Source organism: Tamandua tetradactyla, chromosome 4 (assembly GCF_023851605.1).
Source record: "Tamandua tetradactyla isolate mTamTet1 chromosome 4, mTamTet1.pri, whole genome shotgun sequence".
In the NCBI taxonomy this organism is placed as follows: Eukaryota; Metazoa; Chordata; class Mammalia; order Pilosa; family Myrmecophagidae; genus Tamandua; species Tamandua tetradactyla.
Window position 1 is genome coordinate 18,684,064 of NC_135330.1, and position 21,096 is coordinate 18,705,159.

The following is a 21,096-nucleotide window of genomic DNA, read 5'->3' on the forward strand; positions in this document are numbered from 1 at the left end:
TAGGTAGAAGGGAGACATAAAAGCTAGAAGATATGTCTTGTGTTACTCAAAATATACAATCTTGGGGAGAATTAGGGGTATGGGATGTTCTATTTTGGTTTTTTTTGCGTAATGAAAATGCTCTCTGATTGTGGTGATGAATGCGCAACTATGTGACGATACTCTGAGCTACATAAAATATTTTGGATGGATGATATGATGTGTGAATCTATCTCAATAAAATTGCAGTAAAAAAGAAAAACTGGCACTTCCCAAGAAGGTGGTGGGATAGGTTAGGTTGAGTTCACCCCTGCTCCAAAGAACAGCTAGAGAAGGGACAGAAAAAAAAACAAAACGGGAGCGCAATTCCAGGATGTAAGTGACCTGGGAGCGTCTTCTACACCACACAGGGAGGCCTGGGTAGAAAAAAGCAGAAGAACTGAGATGCAGAGAACCAGAAACTCGCCTGCTAGCGCCAACAGCCCAGCAGGGCCATCACCTGACCGAGGCCTGGCACCATCAGCAGTGCAGGGACAGGGACTGGGAAGCACGCTGAGCGGCCGACTTGAACGCACCACCCTCATGCACGCCTCCCCCCCCCACACACACACACGTACCTGAGCCCTGTCACCCACCTTCCCACGGTACTCCGAGCATCCCCGCCCCACACCCCCGCCCCAAGCATGCGCACAAGCCTGTCCCAGGCCGACCCACCTATCCTGCGCAAGCGCAGTCTCACCATGCCCCTCCCAAGACCCGCATACCCACGGCCAGCACCTCAACACCCATCTCCCCCTCCCTACCCCCTACAGGCAGTTACCTGTGCATCTGGGCTGCAGGCGCTCACTTGCAAACCCGGGCCACAACCATACCCAAACCGTAGGGTCAGTCGCTCATCTCTGCCTGGACCCCCTGAGCTCTGCGCACGCGCACATCAGCATCCGGCCCCAGACACGCCCACGTGTCCGCTCACACCACGCCCCATCAGGTCTGGGCAAGTGCCGACCTGTGCATCCAGGATACACCCATCCCCAGGCCACGCAAGCATAATTCCATGCCTCTGCCCATGAGCTCTGCACAGATGTTCACCAGAGCTCTGCCCCCAATCCACCCACAGCAGGGTCCTGCCCCGCAAATCCACGCACTGGTACAGCCACATCCTCCCTGCCCAGCACCCGTGCATCCATGCGTGGACCTCTTGACCCCTGCACCCCACCCCCCTGCCCTGCACACAAGAACACCCTTGCACCACCCCACAGCACAAGTGCCCTTCTCCAACACCTGGCAGGTGCTCTTAGGCCCATCTGCCCTGCACAAGCGGGCACCCCTACCCCACCCCACTCCTGCACCTGCGGACCTGTACCAGGGCCCCCTGCCCACCCATCATCGCCCACTCCTGACACACATCCCACAACCTCCGTGACCTGTGCCCCACCCCTACATACTCACACATCAGCATCCTGGCTCCCCTGGGTCCCTGCCTCTGCTCAAGGACACACCTGCATCCCAATCTCCCTGTGCCCCAACTTCTGTGCCATGTACCCCACACCCTGACACACATGACCCACATACTTCAAGATGCCCACCCACATCCTGCCCACCTACCAATCGCAGCACAGCTGCTAAGCCCCTCCATCTGCCTCCTGCCACGCCCTACATCTGTGTCCCCCAGGCTGCACCCTCCTCCTGCGCTCCCAGGCCTTTCTCAGCTGCATTTCACTCCCACAGCCCCCCACACCGCACGTCTACAACCCTGTGACCCACACCCCACGCTTGCAGGCACCAGCGTAGAGCCCCTGACCTGTATATATACCTGCACCACAACCCGTCACCAGACCCGCCCCACAAATATAAAGCTTTAGACTACTGAAGAAAGTAACACATCCGAAGTAACCCTATCAAGATATTTACAGGCTGTGAAGACAACAGAAGATCACTAACCACATGAAGATGCAGACAGATACAGTCCAGTCTTATGACCCAGTTAAAACACCAAAGGAGACACAGACTTTGGAAAAACTAATCAAAGATGTTCATATAACTTTACTAAATAAAATCATTGGGATGGCTAATGATATAAAGGAGATCAAGAAGACACTAGAAGAGCATAAAGAGGAACATGAAATAATAAATAGAAAAATAGCAGATATCACAGAGATTGCAGATGCTATAGACCAAATCAAAAATATACTAAAGACACACAACAGCAGATTTGAAGAGGCAGAAGGAAAAATAAGTGAACTAGAGGACAGGACAACTGATTTTGAACACACAAAAGAGAAAATGACCAAAAAGATAGAAAATTTTGAATTGGATCTCAGGGAAATGATGGGCAAAACAAAGCACACAAATAAAGGAATCACTGGTGTCCCGGAAGGAGAAGAATAAAGGTCTAGGAAGATTAGTGGAGGATATAATGGGGGAAACGTCCCGACCTTAATAAAAGACGTAAATATGCAAATCGAAGAAGCCCAAGAACTCCAAATAGAATAAATCCAAATAGACCTTCCCCAAGACATGTACTAATCAGTCTGTCAAATGTTGAAGAGAAGCAGAAATCCTGAAAGTGGCAAGAGAGAAACAATCTACTGTATACAAGGGAAACCACATAAGACTAAATTCAGGCTACTCACCTGGCAATATGGAGGTGAGAAGGCAGTGGTATGATATATTTAAGATCCTGAAAGACAAAGACTTAAAGCCAAGAATTCTGTACCAGCCAAATTGTCCTTTAAAACTATGGGATAGTTTAAAATTTTCACAGACAAATAAAGGCAGAAAGAATATATCAACAAGAGACCAGCTATACAAGAAATACTAAAGGGAGTTCTCCAGGCTGAAAAAAAAGGCAGGAGAGGGAGGTCTGAAGGGGGCACAGAACTGAAGAATACCAGTAAGTGTAACCTAAAGGATAAAAAGAGAAAGAGGGAAAAGGACATATATATCTGACAAATAGAATCCAAAGGATAAGATGGTGGATTTAAGAAATGCCTTTACAGCAATAACTTTGAATGTTAACAGATTAAACCTAACAATTAAAAGATACAGATTGGCAGAATGGATTAAGAAATATAATCCAGCTATCTGCTGCTCACAAGAGACTCATCTTAAGACACAAGGATACAAATAGATTGAAAGTGAAAGGATGGAAAAAGATGTACCAGGAATGCGAGGATGGTTCAGTACAAGAAAATCAGTTAATACAATACAGTATATTAACAAATCAAAAGGGAAAAATGATATCTCAATTGAAGCTGAAAAAGCATTCAACAAAATTCAACATCCTTTTCTGATAAACACACTTCAAAAGGTAGGAATCAAAGATAACTTCCTCAACATGATAAAAGGCCTATATGAAAAACCCATAACCAGCATCATACTCAATGATGAGAGACTGAAAGTTTTCCCCCTAAGATCAAGAATGAGACAAGGATACCCTCTATCACCACTGTTATTCAACATTGTACTAGAAGGTCTAGCTAGAGCAATCAGGCAGGGAAAATGAATAAAAGGCATTCAATTGGAAAGGAAGAAGTAAAACTTTCATTATTTGTAGATGCCATGACACTCTACTTGGAAAATCCTGAGAAATCTACAACAAAGTTACTTGAACTAATAAACAAATTCAGCAAGGTGGCAAGTTATAAAATTAATATGCAAAACTCAGTAGCATTTCTAAACACAAGCAATGACCTAACACAGGAGTCAATTAAGGGAAAAAATCCATTCAAAATAGCAACTAAAAGAAACAAGTATCTAGGAAATCAAGGAAGATCTAAATAGGTGGAAAGACATTCCATGCTCATGCATAGGAAGGTTAAATGTAGTTAAGGTGTCAATTCTACCCAAATTGAGCCACAGATTAAATGCAGTACCAATCAAAATTCCATCAATCTACTTTGAAGACTTGGAAAAGCTAGTTACCAAATTCATCTGGAAGGGAAAGAGACCCCCAATAGCTAAAGGCATCCTAAAAAACAAGGGTGAAGTGGGGAGATTAACACTCCCCAATTTTAAAATTTATTATAAGCCCACAGTGGTCAAAACAGCATGGTACTGGCACAAAGGTAGAAGTATCCAGCAATGGAATCAAATGGAGAATGTAGAAGTAGACCACCAAATATATGGTAAATTGATCTTCAACAAGGCCCCCAAATCCACTGAACTGGGACAAAATAGTCTTTTCAATAAATGGGCATGGGAGAATTGGATATCAATAGCCAGAAGAATGAAAGAGGACCCTTACCTTACATCCTATACAAAAAATTAACTCAAATTGGATCAAACACTCTAACCTAAGAACCAATCACATAAAGCCCCCAGAAGAAAATGTAGGGAAACATCTTCAAGACCTAATAATGGAAGTTAACTTCGTAAACTTTACACCCAAAGCACAAGCAACAAAAGAAAAAAATAGATAAATGGGAACTCCTCAAAATAAAATGCTTTTGTGCCTCAAAGGACTTTGTCAAAAAGGTGAAAAGGCAGCCAACTCAATAGGAGAAAATATTTGGAAATCACACATCAGAAAAAGGTTTGATATCCTGTATACATAAAGAAATCATACAACTCAATGACAAAAGAACAAAAACCTAATCATAAAGTAGGCTAAAAATACGAATAAACATTTTTCTGAAGAGCAAATACAGATGGCTAAAAAGCACATGAAGAGATGTTCATTCTCATTAGCTATAAGGGAAATGCAAATCAAGATTACAATGAGATACCACCTCATCCTTATAATAATGACTGCTATTAAACAAACAGGAAACTACAAATGTTGGAGAGGATGTGGAGAAATTGGGACACTTTTGCACTGCTGGTGGGAATGTATCATGGTACAACCGCTATGGAAGACAATCTGGCATTCCTCAGAAAAACTAAATATCAAGTTGCCCTATGACCTGGCAATACCACTACTCAGTATATACCCAGAAGAGCTGAAAGCAGTGACACAAACAGAGATTTTCACACTGATGTTAACAGCAGCACTATTCACAATTGCTAAAAGATGGAAACAATCCAAGTACCCATTAACAGAAGAGTGGATTAACAAAATGTGTATATACATACTATGGAATATTATGCAGTAGTAAGACAAAATGATGTCCTGAACCACATGACAAATGGATGAGACTTGAGGGCATAATGCTGAGTGAAATATGCCAGACACAAAAGAATAGATACTGTATGATTCCACTTTATGACCATGGTAAAGGTAAAACCAGAGACTTTTGATACAGAGGCTTTTTAGAGCTACACAGAAGCTTGAGATAAGTGAACAGTTTGCTAATGAGGTTGAACTCCAATGTAAGGGAGTAGATAGAAGTGAAGGTGGTTCTCTAGCGGGCCTATAAGTAATATTACCATATTGAAGGGGGTTGTATAGACTCATGTGTCCCACTGATTAACACTGCAAATATAAATAAGTTCTTGCTTGCATGACCTGCTGCAAAGATATGAATCTTGTACAAAGAGTACATAATTTGGGGGGTGTAGGCAGAAAAATGATATTGTCTTCTCTGGGCTATGTTTAATAGTAAAACATCAACAGTACCACAGCAATACCAAGGGTCCATAATGTTGACTTTGGATATTATACATACAGCTCAGTAGATAGAGGTGACTGAAAGATGCACTGACTGAGAAGTAGATTGGCGAATGATGGTGTATACATATGATCAAACATGGTGCTGCTGCAAAAAGGAACAAAGTTGTGAGGCATGCAGTGATGTGAATAAACCTGTGAGACATTTGGTAAGGCAAAATTAGCCAGAAACAAAAGAGCAAAGATTGTATGATCTCATTTAGAAAATCCTGATAAGAAAACTGGGGCCTAAATTATAAACTCTTATAGCACTCACATTTAGTCCAGAGCACTAATTGTTATTTCTGGATTTTGAGTTGTTTTATATATGTATAAACTGGTATTTACAGATAAGACAGAAGCCGATTGGATCAGGATTAAGGTAATTGAGAATACAGGGGTAAGAAAGACATTGCCTGTATTTTAGAACTTCACCTACTCTTTGGACCAAAGGAAGAAAGTTTTATGTCCAGAACCTAAATTTTCTGTAGCACATAATCTAACTCAACCTGTCTGGATAGATCACTTAAACAATCCAAACACAGAGAGCCCAGAATAAAAATGACAGCTTTTAATCCTGTATAGCTTAATGTAATGCCTGGATAAATCCCAAAGCACATTAAGCAGATAATCAAAAAGTATTGGCAAAGTCTCTTGAGAGATGCGAGAAAACTTATGAAACTATTAAAGTTTACCACCCGGGAAAACTCTGACACCGTGTCAAACATTAGGGACACCTAAATCAATAGGCCAAACCCTTAATCTTGAGGCTTGCTCTTGTGAAGCTTATGTATGTAGCAGAGAAGCTTAGTCTACACCTGTAGGTAAGACTCACCTCCAGAGGACCTCTTTTGTTGCTCAGATGTGGCCTTTCTCTCTCTAAACCCAACTCTGCAAGTGAAACCATTGACTGCCACCCTATGTGGGACATGACATCTAGGGATGAAAGTCTCCCTGGAGGAATGGGAGATGACACTCCCTATGTGGGACGTGACATCCAGGGATGAGCCTGGCCCTGGCACTGTGGGACCAACAATGCCATCCTGACCAAAAAAAAGGGGAAAAGACATGTAACAAATACGGTATCAGTGGCTGAAAGAGTTCAAATAGAGTTGAGAGGCTACACTGGAGGACACTCTTATGCAAGCTTCAGTTAGACATTGCTACCTACCATAACTTGCCAAACCTGAACCAAAACCATTCCCGCCAATCCTAAAGAATACCTAGGGCAATATATAAGATTCTACAATGTTTCCATGCACTAGGGTAACTCTCCAAAACCTACAGTCTCCAGATGGGTCCCTGGACCAGATAAGTCCTGAAATGCAGAGGGACCAGCCCTTCCAGAACATCAACTAGCTCCACCCCCCGATCCCATATTATTGACAGCCTCTTCCAACATGAAAAAGTTAGAATGGATATAGCCCAAATACCCCCAAAGAGAGGGAGAAAGATCAAAGGTGATGGTGGAGTTATACAGAGAAGGTCAGTTTACCAAATGAGTGTGAGTGCTGAATCATTATACTGATATTTCTTTTAGCCTCCAGTACCTTAGAACAGCTAGAAATAAAAACCTAAAATTGGGAAATTTTAACCCATACCAAACTCTGAAATCTGTTCTACAACTGATTGTCATGATGTACTTTGAAATTTATTGCTTTTATGTTTATATGTTATTTAAAGAGAAGGAGGAGTATACGGAGAATATAGGATTTAACAAATGAGTATGACTACTGAATCATTATATTGATATTTCTGTTGGTCTCCAGTGTCTTGGAGCAGCTAAAAGAAAAAATAAAAAATCATGGCACTGTAACCCATACCAAACTTTAAAATCTGTTCTATTTCTACGTGTTAAAATGTATCTGGAAATGTATTGCTTTATTGTGTGTACATATATTTCACAATAAAAAAGTTTTAAAAAAAAAAAGAAAAATTGTACAATCTCATTGAGGAGTCAGAACATGCACAAAAATTAAGACATACAAGCAAGTTCAAAGGCAGGTGGGGTAGAATATGCATGTGCTTAAATGTCCAGTAGAGACACTAGGTGATTATCTGGGGGGTTAAGGAAGGGGCCACTGAAATTCAACATGGTCTATCTGAATTTTGAATCACACTACAACTAAATTGACTGTAATCCTCAAACTGAACCAAATATGGGAATTTCTTCTGTGTTCAAGGCCTTTGGGGCAGAAGGAATGATCAATAAAACATAAAATACATCAGAGCCCGGTTTCTTTTCTATTTGCCAGCTTTTTAATTCACTAGGTAAATATTTGTTGAGCACAGGAAGTGAGCAGAGGCCCTGGGTTGGATGCCATGACGGATGCAAAAAATAAAAAGACAGCCCTTAGCACCTCGTTTTGAAACTAGAGTCCCCAGAAAGTTTTTAAAAGTTAATTTGTATAAGGTCTGAAAATACATATGTGATGGGAGAATTTCTTCACTCTCTCTTGTTCTCCCTCCCCACCCTTTAAAAACCAAGACAGTACTTTTGGAACTTGAATTCAGTCATTTATTTTGTTTTGGTGTAGTGCAACAGTCCTCAATCCTGGATCTTTGGGAAAAAGTGACACCTGTGCCTCACCCAAGGTCCAGATTCAATCCATCTGAGGTCGGGCCTCTGCCCGGGCATTTCTGTAAGTTCACCACGTGGTGCTAATGTGCATCCAGGGTTAGGAGCCTCTGGAGATGGGAAGAATGTGGCTTTGGAGTCACACGGACATGGGCTCCATTCCACTCTGCCCGTATTGGCTGCATGACTTCAGAGAACTTACATATCTTTTTGGACTCTCAGTTTCCTCACCTGGAAAACGAGCTTGAAAATACCTACCTTATCAACTCGCTGGGAGGATTCGATGAGAGAAGGATGGCAAATGCCCGTTGCAGTGCCTGGCACATAACGGCTGTTCCATAGATTGTAGCTGTATTATCTTTCCCATAAAAACCTGGTTAATTCAGACAAGAATTTTGAGTGTTTCTTATGGGCCAAACTGTCTTTTTGAGCTGAGGATTCTGCAATGAGACCACACTCAGAGAAGGGGTTAAATGATTCCATTTCTCTGGAGAGGAGGCAGAAAGATTTTTGATGTTGTCATAATCCCAAGTTATTATTATTACAAGATTCATGATAACTGAGGTGTGTATTGATTTTCAGGAACAGGCAAGGCAGGTTCTGTCAGTTGAGCTCTAGGCAACAACTGTTCCTGAGTGCCTCCGAGGACACTTAGATCCGAACATAAAATGGAAGCATTTTAGGTCAGATGACTCTACCTTCAGAGCCCTTAAGGACAAGAAATGTCATGGGAATAAGGAAGAGGCCACTCTCATCTGGGACTCAAGAGGATTTTGCCCAGCCTTCCCTCTCAATCCCATCTTCAGCAGAACTAGCTCCACTGCTTCCAGACTGCAGTAATCACAGAACAACAATTATTATTATTGCTCTTTATCATTGCTACCATCTATTGAAAGCTTGCTCTCTGCTAATTAATTATTTTAAGCCTCACAGCAACTGGGTGAGATTCCTTTTTTCAGATGAGGAATAAAACCTTTAAGTGGTTTTTTTCATTTATTTATTCAGAAATGCTACGGGGTGGAAACAAGGAAGATGATTCAGGCATTGCCTCAAGGAACTTCACATTAGGAAGATTAAAAATCAGCTGAGATAGCTTAGGATCATATGCAGTTCAGATCAGGGAAGGATTCCTGGAGAAGGTGGCATTTGAGCTGGAAACTGGCAGTCTTCAAAACTGGGAAGACTTGGGTGGGCCAGTGATGGACAAAAGGCTTTGAGAGTAAAGGCCTGGAGGGAAGCCCAGGATAGCAACTGTGTCTAGTGGACGGGTGTGAGACAAGGCTGGGAAGTGGGTTGTGATGGAGCCTGGAGGTTTGATAACCTGGCTAGGGGGAGTGGATTTAATTTGGGAGGCAAAGAGGAATCCTAGAGATTTTGAGCAGAGGAGTAACACCCTCAAAACTCTACTTCAGTTAGGTAAATACGACAGCAGCGCAAGAGGAGACACTCAAAGCTATTGTACCTGCCCAGGTAACAGGTTAGGTACCTGGCCAGGTCTAATGAGTAGTTATGGGCCAACAAAAGCTAGAACCTCAGGACCTGGATCCCAGGGCATTCTACCTCCTTCACCATATTCAGTCTTCAGCTGCTCCAGCCCGACCTCAATTGCAAAGAGTCCAGGAAGAGCTGACTTGCTTTTCAGTACCCTCTCCCAGGTCTGAGGCAGCAGCACATTCCCAATACACATGGTCTTCAGATGTCAGGATGCAATGGGAGGGAGCAGGTTGTGACAGGTGGGCTGAACGCAAACCCATTAGCTGTGCAGCTCCCAGGTCCCCCAGTCCTGGCTGTCTAGTTTTATCAGAAGCTCTGCCAGAGCAAGCGCTTTGGAGCTGGGGTTCACTGCATCACTGATGCGCTGCTGCATGCAAGCTAGCTGCTCCCTGACAACAGTACAGAAACTCGCTTGGCCGCATGTCTTCCATTTGCAGACTCAGCCAGGGGCCGAATGCTTCCTGTCCACTTCTGGAGCCATCCCTGAGCATCAGGTCTCGCATTTCAGAGCTGCATTCAGCCCAGATTATTCCAGCAAGAGCAAATGCACGGCCGCCGCATGGGCTGCAGGAAAGGTGCTCCCGTTCCAGAAGGTGGACACCTTAGAGTGGCACTGCTTGAATCTAGCTGTGTGCACATGCATGCATTGAAAAATGTGGCCTGGATCATTTTCTCTGAAAGTCTGCATAGATATGCTCCCAATTATATATTTTGTGACTTTGGAAATTGTTCACATACTCAGATGCTCCTCATGGCAGAGACTGTATCTAATATACTTTTTGTATCCCTTATGCCTGGTTTTATAACTGGCTCAATGAATGCTTGTTGAAATAAACTTCTCTAGAACCTTGCAGCAACAGAGTATACCTGAATCAATTATTACCAAGGTATATAATACATATCACCTAGGTCTACAACAGAGCACCTAGCTATAACAATAGTAGTAAACCATCTTACTGTCATAGCGCATTGTACGCTTATGAAATCATTTTTCCAATCTGTGTCTCCTTTGATAGTCATCAAAATCCCCGCAGGGGAACCAGGACGAGTATTCATTACTCCACAATAGAGAAAAGGAAACTCAGAAATAGGTTAAAGGGGGTTGCAAAAAGTGACACAGACCCTGACTCTATAGTACCAGTTCAGTTCTCTTTCCTCCTCAAGATTGAAATTCCAACAAAAGCAGCAAACGAGAAGCTCAAACAGTAGAATGCCAGGACATAGACTCAGAGACCCTGCCTGCTGCTTCCACCCGAGGCACCACCCTCCCCTCCGCATGCCTAAGTGGCACTTACCTTAGACCCAGGTCACTAAAGGCACATGCTTCTTGTTACAAGTCTCAGTTAGATCTAAGCCTGGGCAGAAAAGGCAGGATGCATAGGAAGAGTCTTTCCAGATCATTCAGAGTCCAACTCACTGTGGCTAACTTTGAGGGCTTTTTCCTGGGTCGTCTGGTTCATCGGGCAAAGTTTTGCTGCCCGGTGCCTCCGGAGCCCAAGCTCAGAACACTGCTAAGTGTCTGAGGCTGCCGGCTTCACTGCTTGACAAGCTTAATATAGCTTCCCGAAGCCAAACTTGGCCTTGGCCTCTGCACGCAGCCCAGTTGGCCAACACCAAAGCTCTCAGCCTGACCTTTCAACCCCAATCCCTCTGTATAGACATATGGTCCAGTAACAGCAGGTCTGCCACTCAGAAACAGCTATGAACATGAATTTTTTGCCCAGGTTTGGCTCCAATAGACCTAAGTGTGGTTGCTAAAGTAGCCTTGAGGGAGGGCACCTTGCCCACTCCCCACCCACACAGCCTGTCACTCTCTATCACATCACCCTGTTTTATTTCTTTCCTGCTGTAATTATTGCTGTTTGAAACTATCTTGTTTATTTTTTTTGTTTGTCCGTCTTGCCTGCTAGAATGTATTCAGCACGAGACTAAAAATTTTAGTGCTAATCTCAGCACCAGGTGCCAAATAGTGCCTGATCCATAGTAGCCCCCAAAAGTCAATTTTATTTTTGTCCCAGAGGTTAAACATGTCTTTCTGTCTTTAACCTACAGGCTTTGACTTGCCTTCCTAGAACCTGTTCACATGAAAGCAACAAAAGAAACTTCTTGATGGCCCTACATTCTGCAGGATAGGTATTGACAGCTCTGTTGATTACAGTGAGAGTGGCATAAATAAACATCCCCACCATTTTCCATACCTGCTCTTCCTGGGCTCAAGGAATAAATGGGAAGTTCATAGGTCCCTTCTCCTCACTCCCTTGTCCACATATATAGCACACAAATATGGTTGCATTGCAATTCTCTGTACATGTGGCCACCTCTCCTATAAGATCCTTAGGAGCACTTATATGTCACATTCATCTTTTATTCTTGGCAGCCAATGGATCGATCCCATGGTTACTGTTAGGTCAGTATATATAGCCCAGCATTTGGTGAATGCAGTGTCAGGAATGCAGATGGGGGGTGGTCAGAAGTCCTGAATTCTAATCCTGCCTCTGTTGCAGATTGGCCGCATGAAGTTGGACAAATCACTAAGCCTACTTGCTTTATTTGTGGAGTGAAGTGCTCGGGCAGGGGTAGGGAAATTGGAATCACCTGTGGGGGCTTTTGCACTCACACCAAAATGGGGGTGACGAGAAATGTGTACACTGAAACAGATCCTATAGGTGAGAACCATGGGATTAGAAATTAGGGTAAAAGGGCTAGCTAAATGTGACCCACAGAAGTACTTTGCTTGGCCTGTGGAGTGCTTTAAAAGTCTGAATTTGAACAGTTTCAAAGAAGGAGGCAGTGTTCTCCAGCTCCCCTGTCCACACCAGCACTATTTTCTCACACCCACTCTCATTTGCTCACTTGTGTTGCCTACTAGGCCAGGTCTCCTATGATCCCTATGCTAGATGATCTCCAAGGTCTTTCCCAAGTCTCTAATCCATAGATCAATAAATTGCTAAAATCTTTACTGACTTTAAAATTCTGTGACCCCAAAGTCCTTTGCTTTCAGACCCTGAGTACATGAGATACCTCGAAAGAGACTCAAGGGATGGGCTCTGAAGTTCTCTCAGAAATAGTGGGAAATACTGACTGAGGATGGTCCTGTCTTTTCTCTGAAACTATAAATTCAAAGGAGTCCTCATGACCTACTAATTTTAGGTGTGCTGGGGGGGGGGGAGGGGAGGAGGGCAGAGGGGATGTTTGCTGTTCCTGAATGAGGGAGGAGGGTGTGGTGAGCAGGATTATTGTTCCTAATTCTCCATGCAGCCTAATTCTTCATATCCTCTCCATTGTGTTTTTGTAGTACCTCCCACTAGAGTAGCCACAGCCTATTTCTTGTCCAACTAATGTTGGAATCAGCAATATGATTTTCCTAGGCTGATGGAAAATTATAATACATGATGTGAGTCAAAGTTTCAGTGAGCTTTCCTGATTTGGTTTGGCTTTTTGCATTCCTATGAGATACCATGAGAGAAGCAGGCCCCAAGTAGCCATTGCTCCTTTAATCTGGGACACAAGGAGCAGACTTGAGTCCAGCCTGCAGCCTGTAGCTTGCAGCCTAGACTAGCTTACTCACAGTCTGAAGCTGAGCCATCCTAGCCAACATGCAGGCTTTTGAGAAAAAAAGTTTGTTTGTGTAAGCACTAAGACACTTGGGATTTTTTGTTATGCAGCATCTTTGCAGCAAGAGCTGATCACTACAAGAGGGAAAGGCAGAGTCTTAGTATGGTGCTTCTAAAAGGAAGTGAAGACCATTTGGTCATCCTCTAGGTTCCTCAGAGCAGCAAACCAGTGTCTTACCAGGCACACACCTCTTCTCCTCCATCGCAGTAGAAAGCATTTGGAATTAAGGTGAGGTTTCCGTCCTGAGGAGTTCCCATAGTCGTCACCTCTCTCTCAGAGACAGCATGCATGTAGCAGTCTGCCTTGTCCTAGATTTATCTATGTGTCCATACTTGCCTATTTCCCTTCTCAATTGTAAGTTTCTGGAGAGTGAAGACATCTCCTATTGATCTCTGTATATAATCCCAAAATACATAGTAGAGCACCTGACATATACTTCATTGACTCAATAAATATTCATTATAATTGAATTGAAAATAAGAAAGGGGGTACACTCCACGAATGACACAAACAGCCCCGAGAGATGTTGAAACACAGTGAGGGCTAAACCATTAAAGCTATGGGGTGGCCCCCTTCTGGACACATCCCATGGACCATGAAGAGTCCTCAGTTCTCTGGGGCTGCTCAGCCTGAGGACTCACTTAAACAAGGCCCTGCAGGAGTCAAGTCTGCAGAGACAATTCAATCCCTTCAGGAAGTGCTCACGAGAAGCACCTGCCAAGTGCTAAATCTGCTCCAGGAGCTGGCTGGGTGAAACCATTTATGTTAAACTGGGAGGTCCTAGAGAGGAAGGACACCTACCTGAGAGCTGGGTGGAGCAACCAAATTGATTCCTGGAGGGGCTGCCAGTGCTCCCGAGGGAGGTCCCACGGCAGAAGTGATGACTCGGTATGGAGAACCCAGGGCATTGAGGGGGGTCCCCACCGCGCTCAGAGTCCGAGGGGCACTCACTGGGGTGTCTGTGTAGCTGGGGTGGGTGTCCATGGGCTTCCCTGTGGACAAGGCTGCCGACGGGCTCATGGACACAGATCCAGTGTGGGCAGGGGAGCCTGTAAGGAGAAGAAGAGTACAGGTGATGGGAGGTTGGGCAAGCTCAGAGATGGCACAGCTGAAGGCAGAGGTCCAGCCCCCATCTCCACTTTGGTTTCCTGTATCCTTCCCCTCCTTCCATCCAGACCTGCATACCTGTGAACCTTCAGGACCCACATCTAACCGATAGAATGAAGACAAATAAAGGACAGAGACGCTCTAGGACAGAAATACTCAATGATAATTTAGGTCTCTCATGCTATGTCAGATCCAACAAAGGCAACAATGAGCACAGCCCACAAGTCCCGGGCTCGGGCAACTCTGACCAGGGTCAGAGACAGGGAAGGGGTGTCAATATCAACCTTCCTGTTGGGGGTTGAGTGAGAATGTGCCAAGGCCACTCCAGAATTCACTGCCCCATACTCTTATGGTTCTGAGAACTAAGGCAGGTTCTGAGACAGCCAATGGACATTCACCCACTCACAGGAAACAAATATTTATTAAGGACTCACTAGGTGTCAGGTGCTATGTGAGGAGCTGGGGATTCAGAGATGTTGAGAACACAGTTCCAGTCTTTGGAGAGGTCACATTCCATAATGATGGTGGGGAAGGCTGTTGTCATACACTTAGCTCCGTATATCTTTTGCAGTTTTATGCCTATAAAATTCTTTTTCTGCTCATCCCTACAGCACTCAGGGAAGAAGATACAGAGCCACTAGGCATGGCTTTATGGCTACAGAGGTTCAGGAAGCACAGAAAGGCAAATGCACCCAATCGCTCCTTCCCAGGGACAGGAAGCTGAGGCCACAAGTAGAACAGGCTCTGGGAAGATGTACCCAACATTAATACTTTCTCAGAGAAGTTGAGACCCAAAGTCCTCTCTAGCCAGTTGCAAATTCAAGATGAAAGAGCCCATCTTGGGATCCCAGCATGGAACATGCTTTCCAGAAGAAATGAGCTATAAAACTCAGGGTCTGCATCAGCAAAGCAGAGGCTGGAAAACACAGTAGGGCAACCGTATCCTGAATTATGATTGCTGGTTCCCTGGTGACTGGCATGCAAGAACCCATTCAAAGAAACTCCATGCAGTAGTTTCAACCATGACATCCATCTTGTCCATGTGGATAGGATGTAAGAGTATTAAGTGGTCAGTGAGCACTGCAGAAGCCACCCATTCTCGAATGCTTTCTGTGAGTCAGAGACCATACCAAGTGCATGTGATATTGACCTGATTAAGTCCTGTGTCTGACCTTAAGTGCTCTATTAGTCATTCAACAAATATTTCTTGAGTGTCTACTCAATGCCAGGGCACTGTTCAAGGGCTTTGGGAGTCGTCAATGGACACTAAGTGCAGCGTTAGGAGTAGGATGCAGGGAGGGGTAAGATTCCTTCAAACTGGAGATGAGCGGACAATGTCAGAAATATAACTGGGGAAAATTCATAAACATAAAGATCTCACCTAAAGACCATTAAGTTGGAGTATCTCATACACCTTTTACTAGCTTGGCTAAGGTCTTGTGCTGAGAACATCACCCAATGTCCAAGAGAGCTGTGTCCTTCTAGTCATTCTACCTATGGAGTTTCCAAGCCATTAGAGACAATTATCCCATAAACAGATAAGTCACAAGTCACCACATTATGAGTATCACAAATGATGATCTGATTGCTATGGGTCCACTGGGGAGTGGTAAAGGAGGAAAAACTAGCAGGTCAGACGTTTGTTATATATCCAGAATAGTAGCAGGCAATTTCCCTGTGTTAATTCATTTAATCCTACATTAAACCTGTGAGGCAGGAATCATTTCTGCTTTTGATAGATGAGAAAACAGGCTCAGTCTTATCCCCCATGCTGCTCCCTCCCAGTTCTAAGATCACCCTCTCCTACTTCCATTTTGTAGGAAGTTCTTACTCATCATTCAAGACCTAACTCAGGTGCTACCACCTCTAGGAAGCCTTCCTGGGTGTCCCAGTACTCTTTTCTGTTTTCTAATAACATTTGATGCTTACTTATATGTTAACACTTAGGATATTGTATTGCCATATTTGTTTATTTGCCTGTCTTCTCCACTAAATTCTGAGGGGAAAAAACTAGTCTTTTTTCACTCCTACCACCGCTCCAGCACAATAGCTGGCACAGGCAATTCAATCAACTTAATGATTCAACAAGTGAATGCACTGCCCAGGCAGTAGGTGGCAGCCCCTAGAGACCGTCTGAATCCCATACTCTCTCCTACATGGGCCGTCAAGGTCAGTAGAGGCGAAATGCAGAAAACTTCACAACACAAATTGAGAAGACTCAATTATGAAGTGGGCTTAAGCTGAACATTCATTTGAAGGAGAAAGAAGAGAACAGCTTCCAAGAACTCAAGGCACAAAAATCAAAAATCTTCCCAGGCAGCCACTGATTGCAAAGAACAATGTTAGACTTTTCTAAGGCCTTGGAAACCTGTGAAATTTAAAGCAGCTAATGTATGCCTTGAGTCTGTTACTAAGACAAAACATGGCAGGTGAGTTAGCAGCCAGCCCTGAAAGGTGAGGAGCCCTGCACTCCGCTGGGACAGCGGCCAATGCCATCTAATGGAAATCAACTTTCACTTCCAGCCATAGGTGCTCATTTTTATTTTACTTTCAATGGAGCTCAGAAATATTGGGCCTTTCATTTCTTTTCCCCCAGGTTCAAGCCCAGTGTCTGACACCAGCCCAGAGCAATGTCCAAGCAGGAATATAATTTCACTTCATACGTTTATCAGTTCAAGAATTCCCAAGGTGTGGTACTACACCAGTGGGGTAAGGGACAGCGTAGGTGATATTTTAAATAGTAGGTAGGTGCCCTTTTTACAAAATGTTAATAGCTTTATATTCATTTTTACTGTTTCCTTCTGTTTATAGCAGTGAACTGGGCTTTCATTTTTTTTATATAAAATTATCTTTCTGAATACAGCTATTTAAGTTTTTATTTTAAAGAGCAAATTGATTTGGGGGGTGGAGTCTAAGTATGGAGGATACTTGATACATAAAATTAATGAAAATAGTGCACAAATGATGTTGAACACGGACATGCACAAAAATTAGCAAATATGGACTTCGAAGAATGAACAAGGTTTTCCAAGAATAAAATGAGATAATGATTGTGGAAGTGATTTGAAAGGTAAAGTGCATTATTATTCTATTATTAACAAAAAATTTAAATGGGCCTTGACTATTCAGTGTAGTGAGTTAGAATGAAACATCGAATTAAAAGTTTAGTTTTCAACATCTCTAAAATGTAGCTGATTTCAGCTGACTCATTGACCCAGATAGGGTGGGCTATCTCATAACCATATATTTTTTTAACGAAGCTCAAAAAGACAAACACATCTTAACAAATGTATTTTCATCCTCTGTCTCGCACAAAGACCCAATGTTATTAGGAATAGCTTTGCTTTTACAAAAGGTGGGAAATAATGACTTCCATGACAAAAGTATTTCTCAATGAAAAGTAATCCACTATCACAAATAGAAACTAAAGCATGCCTGTGCAGGCCATTTTTGGCTCTCTCACTCCTATATTTCACAGCGAGTTGGAAACTACAATCAGTATCAAGAGATGGCCAATTTTTCCAGAAATCTGGTTTTAGGTTATTACTTTTCCTTCCTCACCAAGCCTTTTGGCTGAGCTATGAACAAGAAGAGAAAATTAGTGGGTTTTCCCTCAAGGCCCACAAGGAGAAGGAGGGCCAGGCTCCTTTTTGATGTCTGGGTTCATTTATGCCAATCGATCCCGGGCAGCCTCCGTCTAACTGTCAGCCCAGGGTATGCCTAGTCAAAATCTAAAGTCAAGTTTTTTTCTTTTGACCCCTCAGGCCAATCCCCCTTTGTATAGTGACCTCTGCATTGTGAAGCCTTGCTCACTCCTTGGTGGTATACTTTCTTGTTCCTCTTTAGGCATTTACACCACGCATGCCCTCTTCCCAGATGCCAGGGTAATGTGCAAACTCTGCAAGGTTCGATTCTCTCTGTACAGACAAAGATTTTATAAAAGTAATGTATGTGATGGGAAAGGGATAGTAGAATGTGCAAGGCTGACTCATGTACTCAGGAAAAAATATGTCCTTAGTCTTATCCATTCCTGTGGGTGTGAATCCACTGTAAATAGAACATTTTGAAGATGTTAGTTTCAGTTAAGTTATGGCCAACTGAATCGGGAAGGGTCTTAATCCTATTTCTGGGGGCTTTATAGAGAAGGCCATAGGGAAAAAGGCACCAGGGAGGAGAAGAAGGTAAAAGTAATGGAATCTAGAAGAGAAAGGAGAGGACGTCACCATGTGCCGGGAAAGCTAAGGGACGTCAAGGATCTCAGTCCAGGCAGAAGATAGCAACCAGGACAGGAGGAGGTAAGCCTTCCAGCATCTGAAGCCTTGAGACAATAAATAACTATCATTAAGCCGATCCATTGTTTGGAATGTGTCTTAGCAGCTGGGCGACTAAGACACGGAGTTTCTCAGGAGCTTTGCTTCTCTCCTGGCAACCAAGAAAGGTCTTTCATATCCCTGGGCCTCACTCCCTCAATAAGGAGGCAGCACTTGGTGACCTTTAAAATCCCTCCCATCTCTAACGTTTTATGAACATTGGAATAGGATATGGCTCCCTGTCATCTAACAGAAAGAAGTGCCTGCTACAGTGGCCTGGAATGGCCTGAGATATTTGCCAAGGAGACCTTGTTGTCATCACCAATTGGACCCTGTTAGATGCTCACATTGTCTGAGGCTTGGAACTGCAGTTTGAAATGCTGAGAATGCCATTAAGAATCAAAATGTCATGGAATTTGTACTGTGCATCATACTACAATGATTTCTAAAGACTGTCTTGCTGCACTGTGGCTTCTGGGGTGCAGTGCTGTGGAGAAGACAAAGGCTCTAAAGTCAAAATATCATGGATTGGAGCCAATGCATCACCTCTAATCATCTGTGTCACCTTGAGTAAGGGACTTGACTCTCTGAATCCCAGTGTCCTCACCCATAAATTGAAATAAAAACCCTAACTTGGAGGGTTGCTGAGGGCACCTGAGACCACTGTCCCAGTGCATAGCAGCTGTAATTACTTACCATACTGTAAATGATGCGAGTGGAGGGGCTGTGTCTGACATGCATGCCATTGCGGGAAGCGATGTATGTAAAGGATTTAGCCTAAACCAGGCCTGTGACAACTGCTCAATTAAGGGTAGCCATTGCCACACACTGGCAATGAGGCAATACCAGCAGTTATAATATTGAATATTCTGAATTGGTTAGTAAGTAGTCAGTGCTCTAAGCCCAGAATGAGTGACTGCCCCTCTATCACCCCATCTCCCCAGCCTCCTCCCCTAGGAACCCCCAGATTTTCCCATAATCCAGCCTGGCCCAGCATGGGTCCTCATGCTACCCTCCATTCTGAATGCCTGGTGCTTTACTGGTGGTCAAATATTTTGAATTTCACCCCCTTGCTGTTAACAATAATCACTACGGTGCCCAGCACTATGGCTGAAACATGGCAGATGCTCAAAAAACATTAGTTGAATAATCAATACATGGAATAAATATTTTTGTTAAATGATGTATATAGCTATATGTAGGGTTCATCAATAGAAATTATTTGCATACAAAATCTATGTCCCTGGTGCCTTTTGCACCTGAAATTTCTAAGCAATGACTTACTTGTGTGTGTGTGTGTGTGTGTGTGTGCGAAATTGAGAGAGAGAGAGAGAGACCTGGTTACTTAGAACTACTGAATTCTTACCAAGGTAAGGAAGTTGCTTGGCAACACCCTCCTCAGCCAATGGAAGTAAAATGTCAAGCGTGCAGTCCTTCTGACTGGACAGACAGGGGAGCGTCTGGCTTAGAGTTTCCACCCCTGTGCTGCTGTGCCGGGCTAGGGAGTTTGCTATCCCATTAGCAACCCTCCTCAGGATGGAATGGAAACTTGCAATGAATCATTGATAATGGTTAATGCCCACCCACGGAGAAGGGGCCCGAGCAAAGGACTTGCTATTTCTGTGAGCCAAGGCTCTCCTTTGGAAGTCAGAGGAGCACCGTGGGGCCCCGTCCCGCTCTGTTCTCTCCCACGGTGGGGACAATCACACACCAAAGCCTGTCTCCTTTTCTCCAGCAGAGGAATATGGGGCCGGCACCGAACAATCATAGAATACTCAGACACCTGCTCTTCTTCGTCTAAGGGAAACTCATTCACACATCCTTTCCCTGCTTGGCCCTTCTCAATGCCCAGGCAGGCCACTGAGTAAAGCAGGCAGAGCTCTGCCAAGAGAAGGCACTTTAATGTCATCCCCTTGGCTGAGTAACAATAACTACGACCACAGCAGCCAGTGTTTACTGAGCAATCACATGAGCTAGACACTGTTCTAAATACGTATATATTTTTCCATACATTAACTCATGCCCCCTAGCGGCTGGTGCTATTATTATCCCCATTGTACAGATGTCAAAACTGGGGCACAGAGAAATGAAATAACTTGCCCACAGGAATGTGGCCAGTAAATGGTGGAACCGGCATTTGAATCAGGGGCTGGAAAGTGTGACCTTGGAGTCAGCAGACCTGGATTTAAACCCCAGTCCCGCCATTTACTCGGCAGGCTGTGCAAATTCTCACGGCAGTTACTCAGGACCGTTCTCCCTTCAGGCTGTCCACGCTGCCCCTGGTCCTTCCAGCCGGCGACTGATTTCTATCGCCACTCCTGCCCTTCTCCGACCCACCTCTTGGGCTCTCAGGGTTTTGATCCTTGCATTTTCTGTTTTCAGCTCACTAGGACCTCCCCGTACGGGTCCCACCCCTTCACAACTGA

General features: G+C 44.0%; 1 protein-coding gene and 1 long non-coding RNA gene across 6 annotated transcripts in view; one reads left to right on the forward strand and one right to left on the reverse strand.

Moving 5' to 3' along the window:
* LOC143680268 (uncharacterized) overlaps window positions 1-21,096 on the forward strand; it is a 101,507-nt gene that overhangs the window by 40,572 nt on the left and 39,839 nt on the right. Inside the window, exon 4 of one of the 3 annotated variants that reach the window (XR_013174052.1) lies at window positions 11,691-12,118. The exons of the other annotated variants lie outside the window; for them this stretch is intronic. This is a non-coding gene — a long non-coding RNA (uncharacterized LOC143680268). Of the gene's footprint in view, window positions 1-11,690; window positions 12,119-21,096 lie in introns of those variants that run through there. 3 annotated transcript variants of the gene reach the window in all.
* The window catches only part of RXRG (retinoid X receptor gamma), a 62,791-nt gene that overhangs the window by 31,868 nt on the left and 9,827 nt on the right, over window positions 1-21,096 (reverse strand). Inside the window, exon 2 of one of the 3 annotated variants that reach the window (XM_077156799.1) lies at window positions 14,055-14,302. In XM_077156799.1, the coding sequence (XP_077012914.1) occupies window positions 14,055-14,302 (248 nt within the window). Of the gene's footprint in view, window positions 1-596; window positions 639-10,933; window positions 11,402-14,054; window positions 14,303-21,096 lie in introns of those variants that run through there. The other 2 variants (XM_077156800.1, XM_077156801.1) reach the window with 2 other exon arrangements.